The 23,977-nt window shown below is 37.2% G+C and overlaps 1 protein-coding gene across 1 annotated transcript in view; it reads left to right on the top strand.

Annotated features, from left to right (window-relative positions):
- The window catches only part of LOC106636435 (uncharacterized), a 250,834-nt gene that overhangs the window by 223,827 nt on the left and 3,030 nt on the right, over positions 1-23,977 (top strand). Inside the window, exons 2-4 of the mRNA XM_089588933.1 lie at positions 18,826-19,255; positions 21,356-21,571; positions 23,052-23,372. Of these exons, the coding sequence (XP_089445059.1) occupies positions 18,826-19,255; positions 21,356-21,571; positions 23,052-23,372 (967 nt within the window). The remainder of the gene's footprint in view (positions 1-18,825; positions 19,256-21,355; positions 21,572-23,051; positions 23,373-23,977) is intronic.

Here is a 23,977-nt window from a genome sequence, read left to right on the forward strand (position 1 = left end):
CGTTATCCTGCGCGTTTGTACGTGCGTCCTCTCTTTGGAACTCACATTCTATGTGATCGTGTTTATTCGCTCACATTGAGGAAAATAAACAATCATTCAAAAATTAATGTTCATGTATAATTATATCTTTTGTTCAACAAAAAGCATCTCAAAAGCGTTACCTACGACTTCTTCAAGCTAATTGACTTCTGTGTCTGATCTGAGACCTTATAAAGAAAAACAATCATACAAAACTAGTAGCTTAGTTATTTGTGAACAAAAGAAAAAACAATTTTGTTTTTAATTGAACAAAAAAAAGGTACGTAACCCTCTGCAACTGAACAGGTACACAAAAGAACCCGGAGAAAGAGAGAGCATCACCTCTCAGTCTTCCGTAGCTATACATTATATATCCGCGTACTTATTCACTCAGCTCCGTTTTCTCAGCAGGTCGTCGTATTAAAACGTTAATCCCCGCGTTTCTCCTACTACCGGTTATCTATACATGGCACGCGCGGTATACATTATACACACACGCGCGAGTGTTCGACTCCTCCCCGTGAATGTCCATCCTTACAGCTGTGGCGCTCTTTTTTCACCTTTCCCGTTCAGTTAGAAACTCCGATATTCCTATACTTGCTAGGTGCCTATATACCTACCTGCATGTTTGCAGGTATAGTATTGTGTGCTTATAGCAGGATTCGATCGTGGTAACGACCCGCTGCACATCTCTTTTCTCCGTGACAGATCCTTAATTGATGTTCGTCCCCGTGGATATTGCATTATAAGTATACTCACAAAATGAAATTCTTTAGTTTCCTTGCTGGTTATGATATTTTATTATGGGAAAATTCATGAATATAAAGGTTAATTTGTATCAAAAAATATTACTCTTGTACGGGATGCGTCACAAAGAGCTGTCGATCTATTTCTTGAGCAATGCGATGAAAGAACCATTAAAACAAGTTTTATGATAACATTTGCACTGATCAAGCAGAATTTATAATGTACATGTGTCTCTGTTAGTTCTGAATAATATTTTTTATTAAAGGATGTAAATGATGATTCAGTGAGAGAAAGTGCTTGGAGCCCATGTAACTGGAGTTTGTATGGTACAAAAAAAAATTTTTTTTACATGTTACTTACTCGTGAGTTGATAGAAAAAACAATAATAATAATAATAAAATAAAATGAAAATCAAAATAGTAGTTTTCGTACCTGGTGGTACATGTCTCCAGGGCAAGCACCAGACTCCTTGTGCTTTTTTTTCAATTTTCATGAAATTCCGAAACTGGTCAGAATAAAGTTTCAATCGATTTTAGGCACGACTTGAGCTCCGCAGCACACCAATTAATCCAAAACCACTGACTTATCAATCATCACCGGAAACGCACGCAACGCCCATCCCCAACTTGGTCCCCTCTCCGGTCGTAATTAAAACAAAACCCTTCACCCACCCAACAAACGACTTTTTAACAGTCTCTGCTCCCTCTATCCTCTCACAAGCCCATCAACGAATTAAAAAATCCCCGGAACTCGTGCGCCCGAAAAGCCAACGATCAAACTTCGACCCTCGACCGAAAAATGCATTCCCAACACCTGTGCATCGCAAAACTGGAAAAAAGGGAGGGACAAGCACGTCGGTTCCGTTTAACAGTCTAATTACCGTATACGTGCGCTCTCTGTCTCTGTCTCACGTGAGAAAGAAGCGAGTCGGTGCTTTTTTAATCCTCGCACACCTTATCCACCTTTTCCTGCGACTTGGCGTGCGTTGGGTTTTCCAGCCTGGGAAATTCAGGCATTATATTTAAAAGCGAAGAATTACTACACCTAGAGAAGAAGAGAAGTTTGTCTTGTACGTGGATTATCTGAGTTTTAATCGGGTGCATTTGAGTTTTTCACTTTTGCGTGACTGGGAGATTGTTAGTGTTAATTAAATCAAAGCCATGCGGTGCCGGCGATCACATAATTATATAATTTTCTTTCATTTTTTTTTTTTTTTTTTTTGTTTTTTTTTTACAAACAACGCACAATTTGTGGAGTATTTTTAATTTTCTAAAATCTCCAATCTTTTATTTCTCAAAAAATTGATGGGTCATGTAACGAAGCATTTTTGTTCGAAATTTGATTGGCTCGTAGCAATCACGTGATCTGCCGAAGGCGGGTAATTCGAAAATATTCAATATAAGCTATATGTTTTAATTTCCTGTTATAGACTGACATTAGTTAAGACTAAGTGATGAATGTAATCTCGTACACATTCTTTAACTATATGAAAAAAAGGATGATTGTTCGTATGATTTCACCGAAAGTACAGGTAATGTCCAGTGAAATAAATCTTTGATTTCAACCCAACAGCGGTGCTGAAAAAAAACAATCCAATTAAATTTCTCGTACCCAGCCGTACATACCAGTAAAGAATCCAACCACCTCCGATATCATATGGTTAAAAATTTCAATTAAACCACACCATAAACCCACGTATTAACGATAAATTCCACGGCCTGATTATACCCGAGTATTTTCTCGTTTGCAAATATTGATTGAGTGTTCGCGCAAAAGTATAACCCGAAGCTACGATCAAGAAAAAAAAAAAAAAAAAAAAATCTCCCGTACACGCTCAAACATCGCGCTCTCGAGTTCCAAATGAAACAATCTGATAAATCCAGGTGTACACCTGGTACTTTCCCCACAAAAATATAATTGAACGCCATGTTCCACGCGAGCATCGACAAAAATCTGCCTTTAACCACAATAATAAGAACAATAATAACAGTAATAGGTAGCGAGGAGTAGCGCGCTTCGATTTTCAAAATTTATCAGCCGATAGCCATCTGCTAATCAAGCCTCCCCCCTTACGAGAGTCAACATCGTCTCTTTCTCTCTCTCCTTCATCATCCTCGTACCGGCGTAAAAAGGAAGCGCGCGCGGGAGAGCTGAAATTACAGTGCGGTCGTTCGCCGCGGAAAATCAAGCAAAACAAGCGCAGCTGTTGAGGGATATACAGGGAGGACCAGGACGAAAGCTGTTCCGGGAGGGATGTGGAAGCGCTATCGAAGGAATCACAAAAGAGGCAACTATGCCGGAAGCGTGTGTTCTACTGTAACAGTAGTTGAAATGTATAACATTATACGCCGGATCGCTCCAGGGGTTGTGATGCACATTCAGGAAATATTTACGAAATGCGAGGTCTCCGATAATATTGCCGTGAGGATGGGGTATCGGATTAATTGCCAGACGGAGGCAAAGAGTCGTATTTATTACGTGAGCGATGGTAGGAGTCTGATGTCTGCTCTCGGGTGCCATTGTTTTTCTCATTAATGGTGCGAAAGTTAGCGGTTCGCCCAACGTTGCAGGTGTACATACACAAGTATCCGTTTAAGGCTCGTTTTATAACTGCCCGAGCGTAGTGAAGTTAGTTACCAGATGGAGCATCAGATTGTCCCAAGTTTTTTTTCCCTTTTTCTCCTTTCCTCGCCACCATCAGTTTAATTGCCTTCTCGGGTTGATAAAATTAGGCAAATGGGACTTTGATGGTCCAAGTGGTAGGGGAGGGGTGAGCCTAATGAGGTAGAAAACTTTTGCGAGCTTCGGCTTACGACTTGACTTTGAACTGCGCGTATGACTCTACGTAGGATTCTATTTAAAAATCGCTTGGTCTATTAGTTTTGCAAAGTTTGGTCACTCGGTTTATATGGAGCAAATACGCTTCGTAATCAAGACCAGTCTTTTTAATTACCCTTATTGTATTTGTAAAACCTTTGGAGCAAAGTCTTCCAGTGAAACGCTACTCGTGCCATACTCTCAACTCGTATTTCAACTAGTTCCTATTACATGTTTACACAGGTATGTCGACGAATGAGAAAAAAAAACTAAGTTTTGGTGCTCAAATGCAAAATTAAAATGTAAAAAACAAGGTGTTAAAAGTGCAGTTGAAGTTCAGTGACGAAATAAAGTGCACGTGTGAAAAAAAAAAAAAAGGTCCAAAATGACGGTCGACACATTGAACAGCCTTTCAAAGATGGACGCGAACGGCACCGCAACTGTTCCTTCGACAGCCACGGCCAACTCGGCTAGCTGCGACGAGTCGTCGAAAAAAAGCGGTAGCAGCAGCAGCGCCATCGACACGATAATCTCCAGCTTGGCGCTGAAACGTCGTACCTCAGGCGTTTTCGGCTCGAAGCGATGGTGGAGCCCGAGCTGTTGGGCATCACGCAGCCAGCAGGAGGCTTACCTGCGCAAGCTCTACTCGAAGAAGTACAGCAACGGGGTGGTCAACCCCGTGGTATGTACGAAAGACGAGCTGCCAGCCAAGCAACCGACGGCCAAGTCGGTGAGCGTGCAGGTGGACGACAACAGGGATCCGTGGAAGCCGGGACAGGTTTACGACCTGCCCAGCGACAGCGAGCACTATCTGGACGCGTTTTTAAGGACGAGGAACCCGGGCTGCCCGGCACTGTCCACGCCCAGGGCCAGCCCGACGGAGAAGTGCGTCGAGTTTCTGAACAGAAACGAGGCGAGATCGAGGAAGTGTATCGTCGATCGCATGGGGGATGAGGATGCCGAGGGACAAAATACCGATGATGGGGGTGGATCGAGGACTGCAACTGAGAGTGATCTGGATGAAGCAGGATCAAGGAGTACGATTGACAACAATGGGTAAGTTGGGGGAATTTTTCATTCGATGGGAGTCTGGGTGGATGTTTCAATCCACTGTGTGGAGTGTTCGAGCTGGGGGCTTTTGTAAAGAACGATGGTGCGCTGTTTTGGATTGGTCGACGTACAGACCGTGTCAATAATATAAATAAGATGTTTGGAGGTAGTTTTTTTCATGACTGTTGATGAAAAATGTATTTTGAATGCGAATAGTTTAAGAAATGTATATATTTTCTACTTCACTAGAAATTTGGTTCCATAAGAACGCACGAGATGGTTCTTACACTTCACGATGGAAGGGAATATCTTTGTACAGGTCTCGGAGATCCTTGTATTCGAGACATCACACTTCTTTGCTCAATTTCAATGTACATAATTTTTATTGTCTATACTTATAACTCAGTTACAGCAAGGAATAAAAATCCTTGATGGGTCTCTTGAACGAAATTTCAGAGTTTGCAATTTCCCTTCGTTTGGAGCTTTTCATCAAAACTTTGACGGGACGTAAAGAATACAGGGATTTTCAAAAACTCTTTACTCCGAACTTTCATTCGAGACCTATCAAGGCATTTAAACGTTCACTGCTACGAAACTACAAGCAAGAACAATACGTACAATGAACATCAATAAAGATCGATGATGTCACGAGTATGATGGACTACAAGATAGTACGGTGGAGAACATCGAAAAGCTCAGTTGAAATCTATTTTATTGTTGATTTAAAAGAAGCTTGCTGTATTTATATCACAAACTGTATAGAGTAATATGGGATGATTCCGTATTCAGATCGAAATATGGTATTCATTCGATGTCAGAATTACAATAAAAGGTTTGTCATTCTACTAATACAATTATATTAAATCTATATTAAATTGTACAATTTCTCCCACTTTTACCTTTTCAAATAAGCACAAAAAAAAGATATGTAACATTTTCTTGTTTACCAAACACAAATCTATATTGAAACATTTTGTACAAAGGTAGAGGAGCACTTTTAAACGAAAAGTATAAAAACCCGAGTATTCGTGAATCACTGTTTGTTCCAATCTCCATTCATATACAGGTACAAATAAAGTGCATTACTTGCTCATAGAATTTCGCTGCGATTTCAATTAATCAAACCTTTCATACAAATAACGCGAAGCATATGCTGAACAAACGTAAAACCGGTTTGGACTGTACAAAAGCCATTTTATGTGGTTCCATATCCAACAAGGGTCTGCTTGTTTATTTTTAACGAGTTTTTCAATTTTATCAAACCAAAAAATATAATAGGTATGAGGAAATCAATTAAATAAAAGACCCAAACAAAAATTAAATCGCCTCCGGCTGCCATGCTTTTACATTAAAATTTTAATTGCTGTCAAAACACTCAAAACCCATGTTAAACGTTGTAGACGCCTTCAAAAGAGTATACCAAGGAACAAATAAAAAAATGCGCTAGATTATCAAAAAACTATCATCCAAATAAGCTAAACACTGCCACCACCGTCAAACAACAATTCTTATTCAATTCGATCGAGCATACACTCGTACACGCCTTTAAAACGTAGAAATAGCGCGTTTGTCACCCATAAAGGCACAATAAATACCATAACCCAAGGAGGAATTCCTTCGAGTTGCGCTGGCCTAACAATGTGTAACCCTATTACGTATACAAGTTCCCCTGCTGGGTGCCAACAACGAAAAAATAAAATCTCCAACTATATCGAGAAGACACCGTATACCCGTAATATCCTTGCTTCGAGTAACGATTTATGGTACACTTACGGCTTACATTGTCGTTGTATATGCATAAATATATTATACAATCTCGAGCTCGATTTCGTAAGCCATTGCTTGCCAGCTGGTTCATATACGGCTGTGCATAAAAGTAGAGAGGAAAATTATTCGTTTCGTGCCATTATCGGATTTTGATACATATAAGGCCTCCGTGCGTGTATTATATACGCGTGGGAGGGTCGCTCTCCTTTTCTCCTTTTTAACACAGCTAGGACCTATTGTACAATACGCGCACCTCACAAACGCGCTACGCGAGAAATATTCGATCTGATTCCTGAGAACGAGAGTTAACATTATACAAGCAAACTATCCAGCTCTTTCCGGGGCATGGTGTAGCCGTGGAAGCTGCATGGGCAGAGGGTGCGATTGGAGCGATGGTACGGGCTGAAAAAACACCCACGCACCAAAAGAGGCCCGAGTGAATTTTAATGGTCGTGGAAACGTGGCCGATGGCGTCCACGTCCTTTTCTTTCAAATGGCTCTAATGGTGGACAATTTGGTTTGTTTCGCTTTCACCCGATGGATGGGTGTGCAAAATAATTTGACCCTCGATGTCAATTGTGCGTTTCTCGATGTACACAGTTTTGTGGGAATGTTTGTATTTCGAGAACGCGTGCTTTGGAATATTTATAAAGTTTTTATTTATTTATTTTTTTTTTTTTTTTCACTTTATAAAAAAATATTTATGTATACGTTTAAAAACAACGTTTGCCACGAGAGTGCCGTTGCTGGAGCATGAAAAAAAGGTGTGTCTGAATAAACAACGTGAATACAGAAATTCTTTCTGGGAAGCTTTGATTTTTACGTACGAATTTTCCCGATGGAGTTATTTGAAAGGCAGATTGTGTGTTCAATGCAGCGACTGTTGGCCTGCATGCGATCCATTTTGACACTCGCTTCATGCAGTTCTCTCGCCTGTTTGTCCTACTGTGTACGTGGGGGACATGCGAGTGTTTTTTTTACGTATCAGTATGTGACGTTTCTGGCAATGAAAATGGAGTTAGCGAGAGAACTTTTTTTTTTTTTCATACAAACGTGAGTCAAATTTTTCATTTGACAGAGTTTACTTGGTGATACGACTGGGATGTGGATACCAAAAAATTCGTGGAGACCATTAGAGTCTTTGTTTGCTTTCCATCCACTATTTTTCGCGTAGTATAGTTTTACTTGTGCAGTCAATACTGATTTGAAATCCATAGTTCAGCAGAGTGCTTTTTTTTAAAATTTATATTTCATACCTAGTCCAATTATTTTCTTACTTGAAAGATCAGTCGTTGTTCGTACTGACGTAATAAAAGGTAAAATTTACGTACAAAAATTTGAAAGTATTTGTATTACACTTCTGGCTTTTGTGTGTATACATAATTGTAAAACGACATAAAAAATCACAAATTCATTTATACCGATAAATACGTATTTTTTCTGCAAATCAAAGATGGTGAATTTGTATAGGTATTGATTTAAAGAAGAAACCTAGCTTATGTTAATTTCAATTTTGTGCTGATTAAGAATTTGGTACAGAACGAATATAATAATTAGTATATGCTATTTGAGTGGAGATTATAATTTTTTATGTATACCTATATATTGTTAGTATAATATCTTAAACGTTATTTAGTTTTTCAAACATGTCATGAAAAGTAAAAAATAAAATTATAAATAATTTTTGACTCTTTTTTACCTGAATCATGTACTTGTACAATAAACATTTGACAATAAAAAAGAACTAATAAACCTTTATAACGACGAAGCTAGATTATTTGATAATTTTCATGATAATAGTCCGTACATTTAACACATCGATGGTTCAGTAGAAAAAACTAACTCGGAGAAAATTGTAATTTTTTTTTTTACATCGTCAAGCACAAGCTGTAATTTGAATACATCAAGATAATAATGACATGGACTCCGAGAAATGTGGTTGAAATTGAAAAAATTCTCGTCGCATTAATCTATTTGTCCTAGAAGTTATCATTTACTCTAATAACCATTTCTACCTCTATGATGAACTAGTGCACTTAAAATATCAGATTCCATACTTATTACAACTTAAACTCTACCTTCAATGCATTTTCAAATCCCAAGCAAGTACATCGGTATACTTGATCCCGCAACATTATCATGACCGATCTGCAACTAAACCACCCCAACAAGCTAATGTACACGAGCTGCGTACATTTTTTTATTGTAAAAATAAAGTCTAGTTTCCTGTTTAGTTCAACTTTTCCACTCATTCCGCGGATTGAATCCACCTCTGTGATTCGGACGCGTGGTTTTTCACGCAATTCCAGATTTACAGTACATTTAAAGTCATGTAAAAAAATATCGACAAGAGTATTGTAAAAATAACCAGACTGCAAAATCTCATCGTTGTTTTACCTTGTAATATGTATAAACACGTGGCAACGAAAATTGAAAGGCCTTCGACAATAAAGGATATCCCTTCAAGGAAGAGTTTTCATTTGGCGCCCGCAGGACTAATTAACGCGTCGAAAAGCCCACCGCAATTGATGTACAATAAAAAATAATTCCACTTCTCCCTCTCTCTCTCTCGACCCTGATGGCTATTCTCTCGTCTCAAGAACGTCGTTAAGGAAGCTGACCGGCTGAACGTGATCGTTTTGCAACCCATCGTCAATCTTGCGATTTTTTCTTTTCCTTCAAGCGTAATAAAAACATTTTAAAAAAAGTTTATAAGGTGTGCGTGAAAGCGTGAGAGGGACATTGGTTGTTAAAAGTCTGCCTCTGCTTTCATGCGCTCAAGTATGTGTGTTGACGAATTTTTGTGATACCGAGGCTGTAGAGATGGTGAAAGGGTTGTAATCGTTTTTTTGCTGTACGTCACTTTTACAATACGGGTGGCGTTGTTACGGGCACGATCGAAGTTTTTTGTCAACATATGCAATCACGTGGTGAAAATATTTTAATGAAAGCTTGAATCTTTTGTTGATGGCTAATTGAATATACAGGCTAGAAAATAGTTTGACGTTTGGTGTACACGTGATTTGCATTAATTGGATTTATTTGTTTGAATATTAATTGGTACAGTAAATTGTTACAATTTAATATCAGTCACCCATGCAGTGCAAAAAAAAACATTTTTCATTCTTTTGAAACAAATTTATTATATATTAGTAATACGACGAAGTTTCACAATGTTTGATTACTGAAAACAATGATTTATCTTGAATATCAAGTACGTAAAAAAACTTTCACAATAACCACGTAACTATTATGAAATAATTTAAGAAATATTACAGGATTCATTTCAAATGAAAATAAAAATCAACATATCTAGCTTAATAATATTGACAATATCTAATTACATTGTACCCAATTTTGAATATCAAATAATTTTTCTCTAGCTTCTCTGGTACACCTTTGTTAAATTATGTGTACTTTTTATTGTTTCAGTTCAAAAATCTCCTTATTCGTCATTTTTTAATAACTTCAGATCTGTCAAACTACCTCGATTAAACATTGATTCATGTAATGCCCTTATTTTGTGGACTAAAATTTAAAAGAGCAGTAAAATAAAGTCTAACAGTACCAATGAAATAGCGATCTTAATTTCAACTGAGCGTCGACGTCGGTGGCTCTGTGATCAGAGCTACTAACGCCAACGCATGAGGCGTGGGGTTCAAATCCTCAGTCTTAACTTCCCGTGGGGATACTGACCACTTATACTACTGAAGAAACAATATGCTGACGTGCGTACCGGCATACATTTTTTGCTAACATCAGTTGGAGACAGTTTTCAAAATCAATTTAATACCTATTCTTACAAAAATTTAAAAAATCATTTGATTTAGTACTTACTTACTTACTTTTAAAAAAAAAAATTACAGACGCACGGTTCATACTGTATCCGATTTTCAAGGTTAATCATCCGTTCAAAGAACGTTTGATCGTTTCTCTGCTCTTATTACCTGAAACAGAGCAAAAATGAAATCTCGGGTGAGCAAACCCAATCAAGTAGATCATTGCACCGATAGGCCCCGGAAATAACAGCAATTGCACTCTCCATCTCCCAACTTTTACCGTAACATAAACCCCGTCCACTTGATCCTATCCCATCACTTCTCAGCTGAAACTTACACTCACCTGCAAGGACCTTCGCATTCCCTTACCAGGTAAAACTCAATTGCCACTCACTTATGTTGCAATCAACCCCCCACCCCTCCCTGAATTTCATCACATCAAACAGCAAGTGCCGAACATTGATACTCCTGCGTGTATATGTTATTAATGCAGTTCTCTTAATATGCAAATACATTGAAAATCAACCAAGTCCGTAATGTATTACATGCGCGTCGTGTCGTCGCTTATACAGCCCCCACCGCTTTGCTCTTCGAGCGTGTACCATTTCGTTTTACAGAGATTTTACTTAAAACGCATATACTTACCTCGAGAGAGCAAGGGCGCAAATTGCTTGAGGCACTCGAGAATTACGCATCGCGGCGAGATAGGAAGAGGCTACTTTTGATAATACAGGAATGTTTCTTCTTCGTATAAGTTAGCAGTAAAAAAAGTTTGGGTTGAAGGGTATTTTAATTTTGAAAAAAGTGAATCTTGCGCTAAGCAGTAAGTCGATAGGTTGACACTTTGACATGTGAAGGCTGTTTAATGTATGCATGGTTTTTTTGTATTAGTTGTTTTCTAAACGAATAATTCTAGAAATTATTCTTTGACTTTGCATTTCTAATACCATAGGTACTGGATCTTTTTCTCCGAACCGAATCAATTTATAATTTTTTTTCATGCAAACAATTTATGTGTATGATTTTTTACTAAGAACCTGATGGGTTCTCGCATTGATCTTATTTAAGTTTTTTTTTAGCATTCATTATTAAATCACAAGCAATAATTACTGTAGTCAAAGAAGTTCACGTATAACTATAAATAAAGAATACAAAGTATTGAGCTAGAATACAAGAAAAACGTAAAAGTTACTTTGAAAAAAATTATACAAACACTTTTTTTTATATCTGTTTAGCCAACAAATTATAATACTTAACTTTCTTAGTATATACTGATACGTACAATAAATCTAACGACCGTATTTGTATATTTTACATACACATATGAAAAAAAAATTAGCCATCAAGAGATCGACCCCACTATCTCTAGTAATGCAAGTCGCTGACAAGAATAGGTATTGACACCACAAAAACATTTTACAATAAATTTATAACTAACACAGTTGCACAAAAAAAAGCGAAAAATGTAAAATCTAAAATACCATACAAAAATGTATCTTTCAATACACGCATATTCCATGATAAAAAAAAAAAAAAAAAAAAAAAAAAACTTGTGTCGCGTCGAAATTCATCAATCACCAGCCAATCCCCCTTTTCTGAACAAAAAAAAAAAAAAAAAGAAAGTTATCCTGTAATCGCACAAATTTTCCAACAGGTGCAGCATCGTTGATCAGCAGCCCGTAAAAAGCCGGGATTAGGTGTACGTGTATGCGTAGACTGCACCAAGGGAAGGAACAACGCGTGCAGCTGATGTTTATTTTCGGCCAGTGCCACGATACATTTGAGTCCGGCACGGCTCGGTGATTTTGCGAAACTAAAAGCCCTCCTCTCGAAAAAAAAAAAAAAAAAAAAAAAAAAAAAGGGTAAACACGCACAGACATATTATGTACAGAAAAAAATAGTCGCTCATGCGCCGATAAACATTCTCATCGAGGACATCGATATTCCATTAAGTCCACGTACTCCGGCAGCGAATTTGCGAAAAAACAAAGGGAATAAAACAAGAAAAGTAATCATACTCGTATACGCCGGTAGACACACGCGTGTACTGGATTGCCTGTACTGTATGCTCGTACATTACCTTGTACTACACAGGAGGGCGTTATTAATTACGCGTTTTATGGGTACTGGCTACCATATGAGCCTCGCGGTCGCATGTTTTAATGAGCAAAACTGCCCGCATCGTTCTACCGGCCAGTGGTCATTGTGATTTTTGTTTTCATTATTGCAGCGGAATTTAAGAAGTTTAATGGCAGCGCAATCTTCTACTCTGGTGTCGTTTTAATTGAACATTGTTGCGTGAAACGAGCGACAAGACCTAATGGTTACTTAGTCTTTAACATGGAAAAAAAAAAAAAAACCATTAGGCCCGACATTTGAATTATACAATAAAATTCATGTCTTTATGCATACAAAAACTGATAAAGGTTAAGATAAATCACTTCATACTTACTTCAGGAGTAGGTGTCGCATGATATTACGACATGATATATATAAGGTTATAAATTGTATGACCTTGACGATATGTTCAACTTCACCGCACTATATCTGTTCTCATCTTAGTTTTTTTTTGTATGATAGGAGAAATCTGGCAGATCTAACAGAGATACATATATTTTTGACCGATATTGAATTCGTCCTGGTCGAAAAATACAATGATTTATATTACAATTTAATTTAATTATTATATGGTTTAGCTTTGTGAACGTTTCAAATTAAATTAAATTTTAAATTAAATTCTAGCTTACATGTATTATTTCTATTCAACATTACATCCATTATTATTGTTATTATTATTATTATTATTATTATTATTATTATTACTATCATTATTATTAGAGAAAAATGTTAAGACTTTAGAATCCTATACCATCAATTCGACACATTGGCAAAAAAATATAGCTTATCAATGTCCTAGGACGATTTATGCGTTGATTAAAAAACGGGACTTATTTGCCAGCATTAAATTCCAAAAAATTTTTCTTCTTCTTGAGTCCCAATTCGACAACTGTACATATTTGATTTACTAAATTTCGTATCAACGCAAACACACATCTTCCCGTTTAGTCGGCGACTTATTCACTACACTTTCCAGGTTGTCCGACACCATAAATCCAACCTGTTTGAAAATCAGACAATCTCGTTTCGCGTGGCGTAAAAATCGCTCTAAAAGAGAGCAACGCAAGAAACTCTGCACGCTCGACCAGTTTTATAATTACACTTAATTACACGCGCGCACAAGATCGTTTGTACACTGTTCCCTCGAATAAACATCAATTTAAAACAAAAATCCTCTCAAAACAAAAAACAAAAAAAGGTAAAAATAAAAAAACGCCACCGACAAAAAGACGACTTTCTATTGTCCGCATAAAAACGATGCGGACACGTATACCTCAAGACAACATTTCTCGTGATTTTTCCGATCCCCCGTATGTCGTTACTACGCCGCGCCATTACGGGAATCTTTAAAAAACCCACGGCAAAATTATCGCGCGGAATTCGCGTGCCACTTTGGCGCGGCTTTCTTGCGCACGAGGCGATAAGATACACGTACTTTTTCACATCCACCGCCACTCTTCTACAACCGCGTATAAAATGTACACTGGTAAAATCTTGGATTTCACAAGTGGACTTTCTTCTGATAATGGATACAGGGGCAAACGCATCTTTGCGTAAGTTACACGCAATTGTACGGCACTCGGGAAAATTTCGATTGAGAATAAATAGCTGAAAAATACGCTCTAACGCAGTTATACACGTGGCATTGCATGGGTGCAGGTTTGCGTGCATGTATGTGTTACACGAATGATTTGCGCCTTCGCGAGGCATGAGCGCGCAATCGCGTATCCTTAATTAAGAGCAGATATTTCTCGGCTCCGTGTAACGGTATCCAACGAAATTTATTGGCCGTGACGTGTATAGGGTCGATATACTCTTTTTTTTTGTTTTTGTTTTTGTTTTTTTTTTTTTTTTTTTTTTTTCGACCTAAAAGCTTATCTAACGTTCTCATCTCGTAAACACAATAATAAAAGCTAGATTTGTTTTAGCCACGGAAAATATTAATATTCGTTTTTCAAAATAATTATGGTAATTTTTAATGAAAATTTTTCCAAAGTTATATGTTATGTACATAAATATAATCTTCTTATTTTAATTTTAGAAACAATTAAGGCATGATGAGAAAAAGGAACATTAAGATGGATTTTATCGATTTCTAAAAAATGTATCAACAAACGTAATTTAAAAATATAATGAAAAAAAAAGTTACGTGAAGACTGAAATTATGCCCGTGTCAACTGCACCTGCAGTAATCCTGTCTACGGAGGAATATTTAAAAAAATAATTGTAATCAAGTAAAGTGTCCTTTTGATTTATGAGTCGCGTATGTAAAATCTTTAGATTTCAAAAGGTCTAAATTCTCCCACCAACACCAAGTCTAATTCTTCTTTATTAGAACTCTCGCACAGCCTCATTTTCTTTGAGGCGTCCCTCGCGCTCTCGTCTTAATTCTCATTTAATTTTTCTCATGCCCGCCTCTACGAAATGCATATGCATGCTTTCTTGAGAGACAAATATATGAGCAAGATTTCTGTAGAAGCCAGAGGCTCATGGAGTTATTATTATTATTGCAAGGTAAAACAACTTTCGATGAATCAGTGCTTTTGTCAGTCTCGTTATATCTAAATTATAATTTTATTATTAAGTAGATCATTAATAATAATTAGTACATTTTATCTCAATTACTTGGCATCCATGAAGTGGAACCTGTTGAGTTTAAATATTTAAAAATTTTGATAAACTGAGAAGTCCGTTTAATTTGCAGTTATTTCATTTAATTATAAATTTTTTCTTTAACTTTTGTGCAACAAGTGTTTCATATAAAACCACTGAATTAAAATTAACGAATTTCTACTCACTCAAAATCCTCAAAATTCAATACAGTTGGTGTACGTGAATAAACAAATCATATTATACGTACAATTTTAATATTTTATCTTTAAAGTAGACTGCATGAAATGCTAGAATCGTATTTTTTACCACGCTTGAATTGGCAGAGGATTAATCCGAGGATCTGCTTCACATAAATTTACACCACATGAAATTTTAATAATTATGAGTCCTAAATTACTAGCATAAAAAATTTACAAAGAAATTATAAATATTTTCCCATAAATGAGTTTTTCTGTTTGTTCCAAATAAAATAAATAAAATAATCTATTATCTTAATCAGAAAAAACTTGTATATTTTCTAATGACTATAGCTCGTACACATTATTTAGCTAAATGGTTTTGGGTAATAATTTCGCCAACACGGCTTATCAATTTACGAGTTAGCTGCTGCGCGTGGATAAGGACTACTTAATCCTAATGTAGACTCTTTCTCTAAAACCTGTTTTTGTATATAAGCCTCACGCCATCGACTTTGAATATAATTACATGCACCTCGTGTATTTCGAGAAAATTTCGTGAATTTCAGAAAAAGAATTTCGAGATTGACGAGATTTTTTTGGATTCGTGAAGCTCTCAGTTTAATGCAAATAACGATGTACTATTAAATTTTAGTTCATTCTAAATTTTAAAAATAATTTTGACAATGAAAAAAAAATTTCTTTTCTCATTATATTGGGTAATACCTTGACTTACTCTAATTTTAGTTGATTGGTTGCGCAAGAATAAATTTTATTGTATAGATCAATATGTATTATTTAATTTTCTATTTCGTATACACAATACATTTACCATAGTCATGCACTATTTTTTTCACGTTAACCAAAGTTTTGTCCTGTTTTTACTACAAGCCAAGAAATGTAAAGGAAACTTGATACCGCACAGATAGGCGTGTTTATATACCTTTATCTTTCAACTTTATTATTGTCACATTAGCAACAATCAATGCACAGTTAGAAAAATAAAAATACACCTATAGTTGAATAAAAGATCATGATGTCGTAAATAACGTGTCAGGTAAAAGCTGACTTTCTTATAACCTACTCGACTATTAAATCTGCATTTCTGAACTTGAAAAAAAAAGGAAAAAAAAACCAAAGCCACCCAAGTGAAATGTCTTTTTGATTTACGAGTGACTTACGCTTACTAGCCAAATTATAACTCAAAAAGCTCCCTCTTTTCTCCTCCAACCTCCACACTTCTTTTATCTCATTCTTTGCATCTTTATCGTGTCCTTGTCTTGATTCTTTCTTAATTTGCCTCGTCCTCTTCTTCTTTTCCACAAAATGTCGGCGTATACATCGAAAAGAGCAGGAGATAAATGCAATGGTGAAACTTCAATCAGGAGTTAAACGCTGGTGAGGTCAAACAAATACGCGAGATTGAAGAAATTTTCATCCGACGCAAGGTCTTTTTCGCGTTGGGTTATTTTTGGTCTTGTCCCTTTGAGGAAGCACAATTATCGTGATGCAGTTAATTAATGTCTTGCAAGAGAAATTAAATCGAGGATTATGCTTTTTTTTTTGTTCTCTCAGATCCTTGAATTATTCTGTTTGCTGTGAGGAAAAAGGGGTGACAAGAATAATTTGGTCCACGTGGATAATATGTGTGGAAAAACTTTTCTATAAATAACATCAAAACAGTAGTTGATGTAAATCATTAGTTATTAGATCTCTGGTATCGGCTGTATAACTAAGTTCAATGATTTTTTTTTTTTTTTTTTTTTTTTTTTTTGTTAATTTTATGTATTTATAAAAAATAATGAAAGTCAATAATTTAAAATAGACTGAACATTTCTACGAGAATTTCCACTAGTTCATCCATTGATTGCACGCCAATTTAAGGGATAATTGTTACTACAAATATAAATAAAAAAGTTTTCTAGGAAAAACCAAAATATCACGAATAAGGTAAGAATCAACACAAGATAAAATAAAAATTAAAGAACTTATGTATGTAAATAGTGCAAATGTTGATTTAATTTACGAGTAACTTCTTTGCACCTAATGGGAGTTAAAAAGGTCCCTACTCTTTCACCAACGTATTACAGTGCCATTCTTCTCTCCTCTGATGACTCTCTACACTGCATTATCTCCTTTGTTACACCTCCCAGAGTCCTCGTCTCAATTCTCTTTTGATTTGTCTCACTCCTTCCTTCGTTCCAAGATAGTGCCTTTCACACGAATCGTAACATATAGTTGGATAATGTATCCATACTAATTATGTAAAATGGTCCAAAAAAATAAACCCCTCAACCGAATATTAATTGAGACTATCGGGAGTCGAACTCTCAAGGGCTCATAAAAATAAAAATAAAAAATAGGAAAATTTTGGCTCCCCTTTCATCAACTCTTAAATTTATTCATCCTGGAGTCATTCTCTCGTTGGATTTTTTTTAACTCTCGTCTCTTTGAGGGAGGACAATTATAGTGATGTCGTTAATTAGTGTCTCGCAAGAGAAATAAAATCAAGTACGTCGCTTTTTTGTACTCTGGGTTCGATCAATTATTCCGTCTGCCGTGAGGAAAAAGGGTTATCAAGAAGAACTTGGTATGCGTGTGACGGGGCAGTACAGCAGAGACTGATTTGAATATTTTATTATTCATCCTTATGAAAATAAACTTTGTGCTTTTCATCCATTTCGATTTTTTTATTGCACATCTTGTTCGGAGCATGTACACAATATACGATTAATTAAAAATCTTTTAAAAAACCGAAACAGACATTTTGATAAACTCATGAAGTACAAACAAGCCAGAATTTTTTTTTCGCACATAATGAAACTTGTTATATTGAAATAAAAGAGTATTTGAAACAAAAATGTTGTTTATATTTTTTTCAGGGCTTTTGAACGTTGTGCCCATTTTTATGTATTTTTTTCTCATTGTCAAGCGTAATGGCATCATTTTTCTCTAAACTTTCAGACGTAATATTATACGTACACATGACCTTATTACTTATTACTAGAAGTTCCCTTTCTATGTTCTAGGTATTGCTGCCTAATTTCGTATGACCAATGAAACTGTACAGGCAAATTGGCTTACAATTAGGTATTATAAAAAAAATAAAAAAATCACATCGTATAAAAACAAAGAAACTTGCTCCCACATGTCTTATACTAGGATTTTTTTTTTTTTTTTTTCAAAAATAACTTGTGTTTGAAGGTGGAAGTAATTGTATCGTTATTATTAATTTAGTTTTTAAGTAGTGATGAGGTCACCCAAGTGACGACGAAATATAGAAAATAGAAAAAACATCCAAGTTGCTTTTATTATACTTTAAAGTTCTATCCGATGTATTTTGATCATGTTTTTTTTCTATTTTGTTCACCTGAATTTTTTAAATTCCTTCAAAGAGTAGCACAAAGAAATGCTCCAAATTTTTGATTCGAACATGCACCATTACATAGGGTGCGAATCAACGGGTACGCTTTGAGCAATTCAAAGTGATTGTCTCAGCTGTTACATTCATCTCTTCTGAAGAAAATATTTTGAAAATAACTATTAAAAATAAAAATTATTTATTTATTCACAATTCACATACTATATATCAATGAAACCTTTGTATGAATCGTACTTCCCTGCAACATTTAAAGTCTTTGTATACAATAATTGCGTTTTTGAACACCAATACGATGTATTGTGTTCTGTGAGGAAAAAAAAAATGAATAAAAAAACCCAACTTTGTGCTCGATTTCCAGAAAAGTATGCAAGAGCTGTCGCTGCCCAAGAGAGGAGCACCAGCGCAGTCCATCCGAGCCAGGCGTCGGGGTGAGCAGCCCGAGCCTGGTCTCCGGCACCCGCATGTCCATGGCGATGGGCTTCCAGAGCAGTCCAGCCTCGACGACGCCGGGCTCGCCGGCCCCCAGCACGCCCAACTCCACGATCCAGAACCACCACCAGCAACAACCGCCGCACCAGCCTCAGTCGCAACTGCTAAGGCCTGACAGCTTCGAAAGTCCGCTCCACCAGTTGGGCAGTGTGGGTGTCGGTGGTTTACCGCCCGTGGTCCAGGACGCGCTGGTTCAGCAGCAGCACCACCACCACCAGCGCCACTCGCAAAGCGACGACGACAGTGGCTGCGCCCTCGAGGAGTACACGTGGGTCCCGCCCGGCCTCAGGCCTGATCAGGTACACACGCATATTTATGGCTTTTGAAATGTATACGAGCTAGTTTTCATAAAAGAGCCGCTGCAAGCTTATACCGTGGTTTTTTTTTTTTTTTTTTTTTTTTTTTTTTAAGTACCAGTTGTGCGTTTTTACCTCGTGACGCGTGTAGAGTAGGAAACGATTACTTTGACAAACATTTTTTTCGGGGGATTTTGTACAAAAGTAAGGAAAATCTATGAACGAAGCCATATGGTCATGGTACACATTGCAACAACAAAATTTAGTTAGCAACATTACGTGGCTCGTAGTCGAATGATTACGTCGTTATAAAAGTTGATGTAAATTTTCGCACTTTGATATTTCGATAATGTCTCATGAGGGATGGGCTTCCTAACTGCTGATGGACACGAATGACCGCAGGAAAGTAATTAAACTAATTCAGCAGCATCTGATGCTACGGACTATAGAAATTCCGAAATTTCACATAAAGTTACAGAAGGTTGCGATGGTAGAATATTATTGGTACCACTAAGTAGTTTAATTAGTTCCCCTGGGCCATTAAACATCACCCGTTTGCATTCATTTGCAGTTAAAATAACAATTCTCAATGGAAATAATTTATTCTCAATTTAGAACTAACACCAACAAATGCAAGTAATGCGCCAACACAACTGATTGCTCAATTGTTTTGAGTAGAAGAAAAAAATTATTACAATGGATACAACAAGCAGCATAAATCTATTACGATCGTTGACGTATGCTTATACATCTAACTCAGGTCACATTATTCTAAATCGATGCAAGGATTCTTTTTTTCTTTTTTTTTTTAACGTACTTAGAAAATATCTTTGATACGTGTCTAAAAAAGTCTCAGTTGTTTGTCCACGAAACAACTAACCATTATAATCTGAAAATTTGCAAACCTCATGCACACCCAAGCTTTGCAAGAACCCTCGAACGTAGTCGCACGTCGAAATTTATGTGTACATCGTGAGCGTTTTTATCAAAACGGGTATTTTCCCCGCGAACGAGTGAGCAGTTGCAGTTGCGCTTATAAAGTAATGACGATTACCGCGCATTGGAATGCGATACAAGTTCTCTCTCTCTTCCCATCTCAAGTCGATGACAAGAGCGCACAGCCGTGAATTTTAATGCTACGTCGTGAGAAAATCCACGTCCGTATTTTATTAAAATTTTTATCCACGAAAAACACACGAACGCATAAAATGTGAATTAATTATGTTGAATGTCACAAATTATACCAGCGTATGCACTCGCTGCTCATGACAGCACACTGTGTTAGAAATATAATATATTAATCCTTGATGGAAGAAAGATGACACAACGTGTGATACTTGGGAAAACACTATCGTATAAGGCTTAATATAAGCACACGCGTTGAAAAATTTATTTTTTCCCCTCACGAATTCGTGCGTACTTACAACGCGTTAAGAAGAAAATTTTGTGTACAGGTAAAAAAACACCTGCCAAGCTCGTACAGAGGTATAAACACATGCAAGCATACTTACACGTGTAAAGAGACGCAACATCCTTACTATTGTACTTTGACGGACATATTAGTAGTGGTTTGCATAAGGAAAGAGAGTACGGTCTGTCAGAGCAGTGGTTATACACTCGAGGGTCTCGAGACACGCGCTGGAATGACAAAAAGTTGCGGGGACAAGACTGTACGACCGCAAAGTTTATGCTCAAGGGAATGAAGGGTCTGACGTGCGCTTTTTCATTTGTTTTCCCATCGTGTCCTTATTGCTCGTTTCTTTGTTTTGATATCATTTTGATTTTGGTTATTACTTTTTTTTTTTTTTTTTTTTTTTTAAATCAGTTGTACACCGCGGTTTTGCGGGCTCGGAAATTTATGATGATTGAAAGAGCGGGTTCACGATACAAATGTAAGTTATCATCAGGTTGCTCGTGGGGAGTACTGGATGGGATATTATGGGGTTCTCCGGTTGTAAAAAAAAAAAAAAAAAAAAAAAAAGACAAATTTTTCCATTTGGAATAGATGACTGGTCGGCCACAATGAAAAATTATAGATGTAAAAATAGATGAACCACTTGACTTACAAATAATAATATATCCTCGTATTTGCTCGTGCTTCAGGTCCACCTGTACTTCAGCGGCCTGCCAGAGGATAAAATCCCGTACGTGGGCAGCGTTGGTGAGCGGGAACGGGTGCGTCAGTTGTTGCAGCAACTACCGCCCCACGACAACGAGGCTCGCTACTGCAGCGGCTTATCCGAGGAGGAGAAGCGCGAGCTCCGCGTCTTTGCCTGTCAGCGAAAGCGCGAGGCCCTCGGCCGGGGTCAGGCTAGTCAGGTGTGTACTTATACTTCAATATACAACTTTTTATGTTTTATAAGTTATTTTAGTGGGGGGCGGGCAACGAGCCCCCCATAACCCCTCTAGTACTCCCCGTAGCCCCCCACGAAATAAATCAAATTTCTTTTTTATTTCTCCATTATTTTAAAAGCTTATAAGATTTTGATTGAAACTCCATGGCCCCCCAACCACCTTTGTTTTCGTTCTATAATTTCGGAGCATAAAGTTTTGTGACTCTTATTACTTGAACATAATTTTTTTGCCCCAATACGTTTAGCGTGTAATATATTTCCCGTCTACAGCATCGACATATTACTCTGTACAACGCACTATACTCGCTCAGTGATTTTCATGTCCTCCTACATCCTCCAACTTGTACTTGCCGTAGTTTGTTGCTGCATGTTACGGGTATATATATATATGCGTATACGTATAGGTGGTAGCTACTAATCTCATAAAACTTTTGCTCGATAGTTTCACGCTCGGCTGATCTCAGCGAGTAATAGTGGTGGAGAGGGTTTTTTTTTTTTTTTTATATATACATGCATATACACCTACATGCTGTAGGGTCTTGGGTGCTCGCGAGATCAAGAGTAAAGGATAACACGAAACTCGATGGGAGAGGGTGTATATAGGTATCCGAGCTATTGATGCTCCTTTGTACTACAACTGGTTTGCTTTTCGTACGGTCTTCCGTAACGGCTGATGAGGAAGTGCATGATCCTTTTATCCGGAGCTCAGATTTTCCGTTCAATTACATTGTAAACTCTATGCTCACAAGAGAGATAATTTGAATGGTTTCGACCATGACTGTAATGTTAATGATGTTTTATTTTTTGCGGTGCAGATTCTGTTATGGATTAGATTTCGTTTAAAGTAAGATCATATATTTTTTATCTAAACATGTCGATGGTATACATATACATTTTTTATTTGAAAATATTAAAATTTAAAACTTGCTATGTATTTTTTTTTAAATAACGTACAATATAAACGATACCAGATTAATCATTTGAGCTAGAATAATAAAAACCTCAGAGCTATGTACTAGCACGTTCACTAAAAACAGTGACTCGTTAATATGTCTTCATATTGTCAAGCCTTACATGCATATAAGCAATTCCAGAAAATATGATTCCTTATACAGTTATGGAAGTTTTGGAATGAAGTCATTAATTCTATTCAATTGACATCATTTACATGAAACCGATTTGGTCTTAATTTTATGGGATTATCAAAGAAAAGCAAACCAACAATGACTCTCAAGCCATTTGATCGAAGAAAAAATTGTAGCTTTGATTAATAAAGAGAGTATTATTTATGTTCATGATGTATATGAGCTGGTAAAAACTTTTTTATATATTATCCTCCACCTTGTATAAGTATACCCATGATATTCAAGTAATTCGATAAAAGCCTTGAGTCCCGGGATACAGCAATCATAACCCAAATGGCAACACCCGCCTGCATCTTCCAGGTCGACCGAGCCCACGGCAGCGGCTGCCGCGAATGCGGTCGCGCGATCGGCCCGAACGAGATCGCGGTGAACGCCAACCGAGCCGGTCCCGCGGCCCTGTGGCACCCGGCGTGCTTCGTCTGTTGCGTGTGCCGGCAATTGCTCGTCGATCTGATTTATTTCTGGCGGGAAGGCAGGCTCTACTGCGGTCGGCACCACGCCGAGACCCTCAAGCCGCGATGCTGCGCCTGTGACGAGATCATACTCGCCGACGAGTGCACCGAGGCTGAGGGCCGCGCCTGGCACATGAGGCACTTTGCCTGCCTCGAGTGCGACAGACAGGTGGGTTGACCCCCTTTTTTTTTTAAGTGTACCTACACAAATGTAATGAAATTACAAATGATGGCACATCTTGTACCCGAAAATGCGGTCGGTCGTTTTCAAACGATTTGGTTAAAAAAAAAAACTACCACCAGAAAGTGTGACGATCTCAACGCCAACTCAAAAAGCCTTTGGAATCTCAATAAAAAATCCGTTGTCTTTTTAACGCTAAAGTCCTTCAGTGTAATCAATATTTTTATGTGAATGTTAGGCCTCAAAAGGTCTTTCAAAAACTTTAAAGAATTTCAAAATTGTTTTAGAAACTTTTGGTGCAGTAAAGATTCCTATAGTTAAACTTTAAAATTATTTTAAACGGAGGAGTTGTTCAAAAACTTTCAAAACGTTTTTGACTTTTATAGGCGTTTTCATAGAAGCTCCGGTCTTTTAAAACCTCTCAAAGTCTCCAAGTACCTTCGAAAGACATGATGGTGCTCGGGTGACTATGAACGGCTCCAAAGTCTTTGGAAAATTGTACAAGCCAATTCAAAGTCTTTGCGTGACTTTAAATGGCTTTTGGTGGCGCTTTAGAACCTTTTGAGTCTTTTTTCCCATATTGGACAGTCTGA

The sequence above is a fragment of the Copidosoma floridanum genome, unplaced genomic scaffold, assembly GCF_036245765.1.
Source record: "Copidosoma floridanum isolate Cflo_tuat_1 unplaced genomic scaffold, Cflo_Japanese_pri ptg000007l, whole genome shotgun sequence".
NCBI classification, from domain to species: Eukaryota; Metazoa; Arthropoda; class Insecta; order Hymenoptera; family Encyrtidae; genus Copidosoma; species Copidosoma floridanum.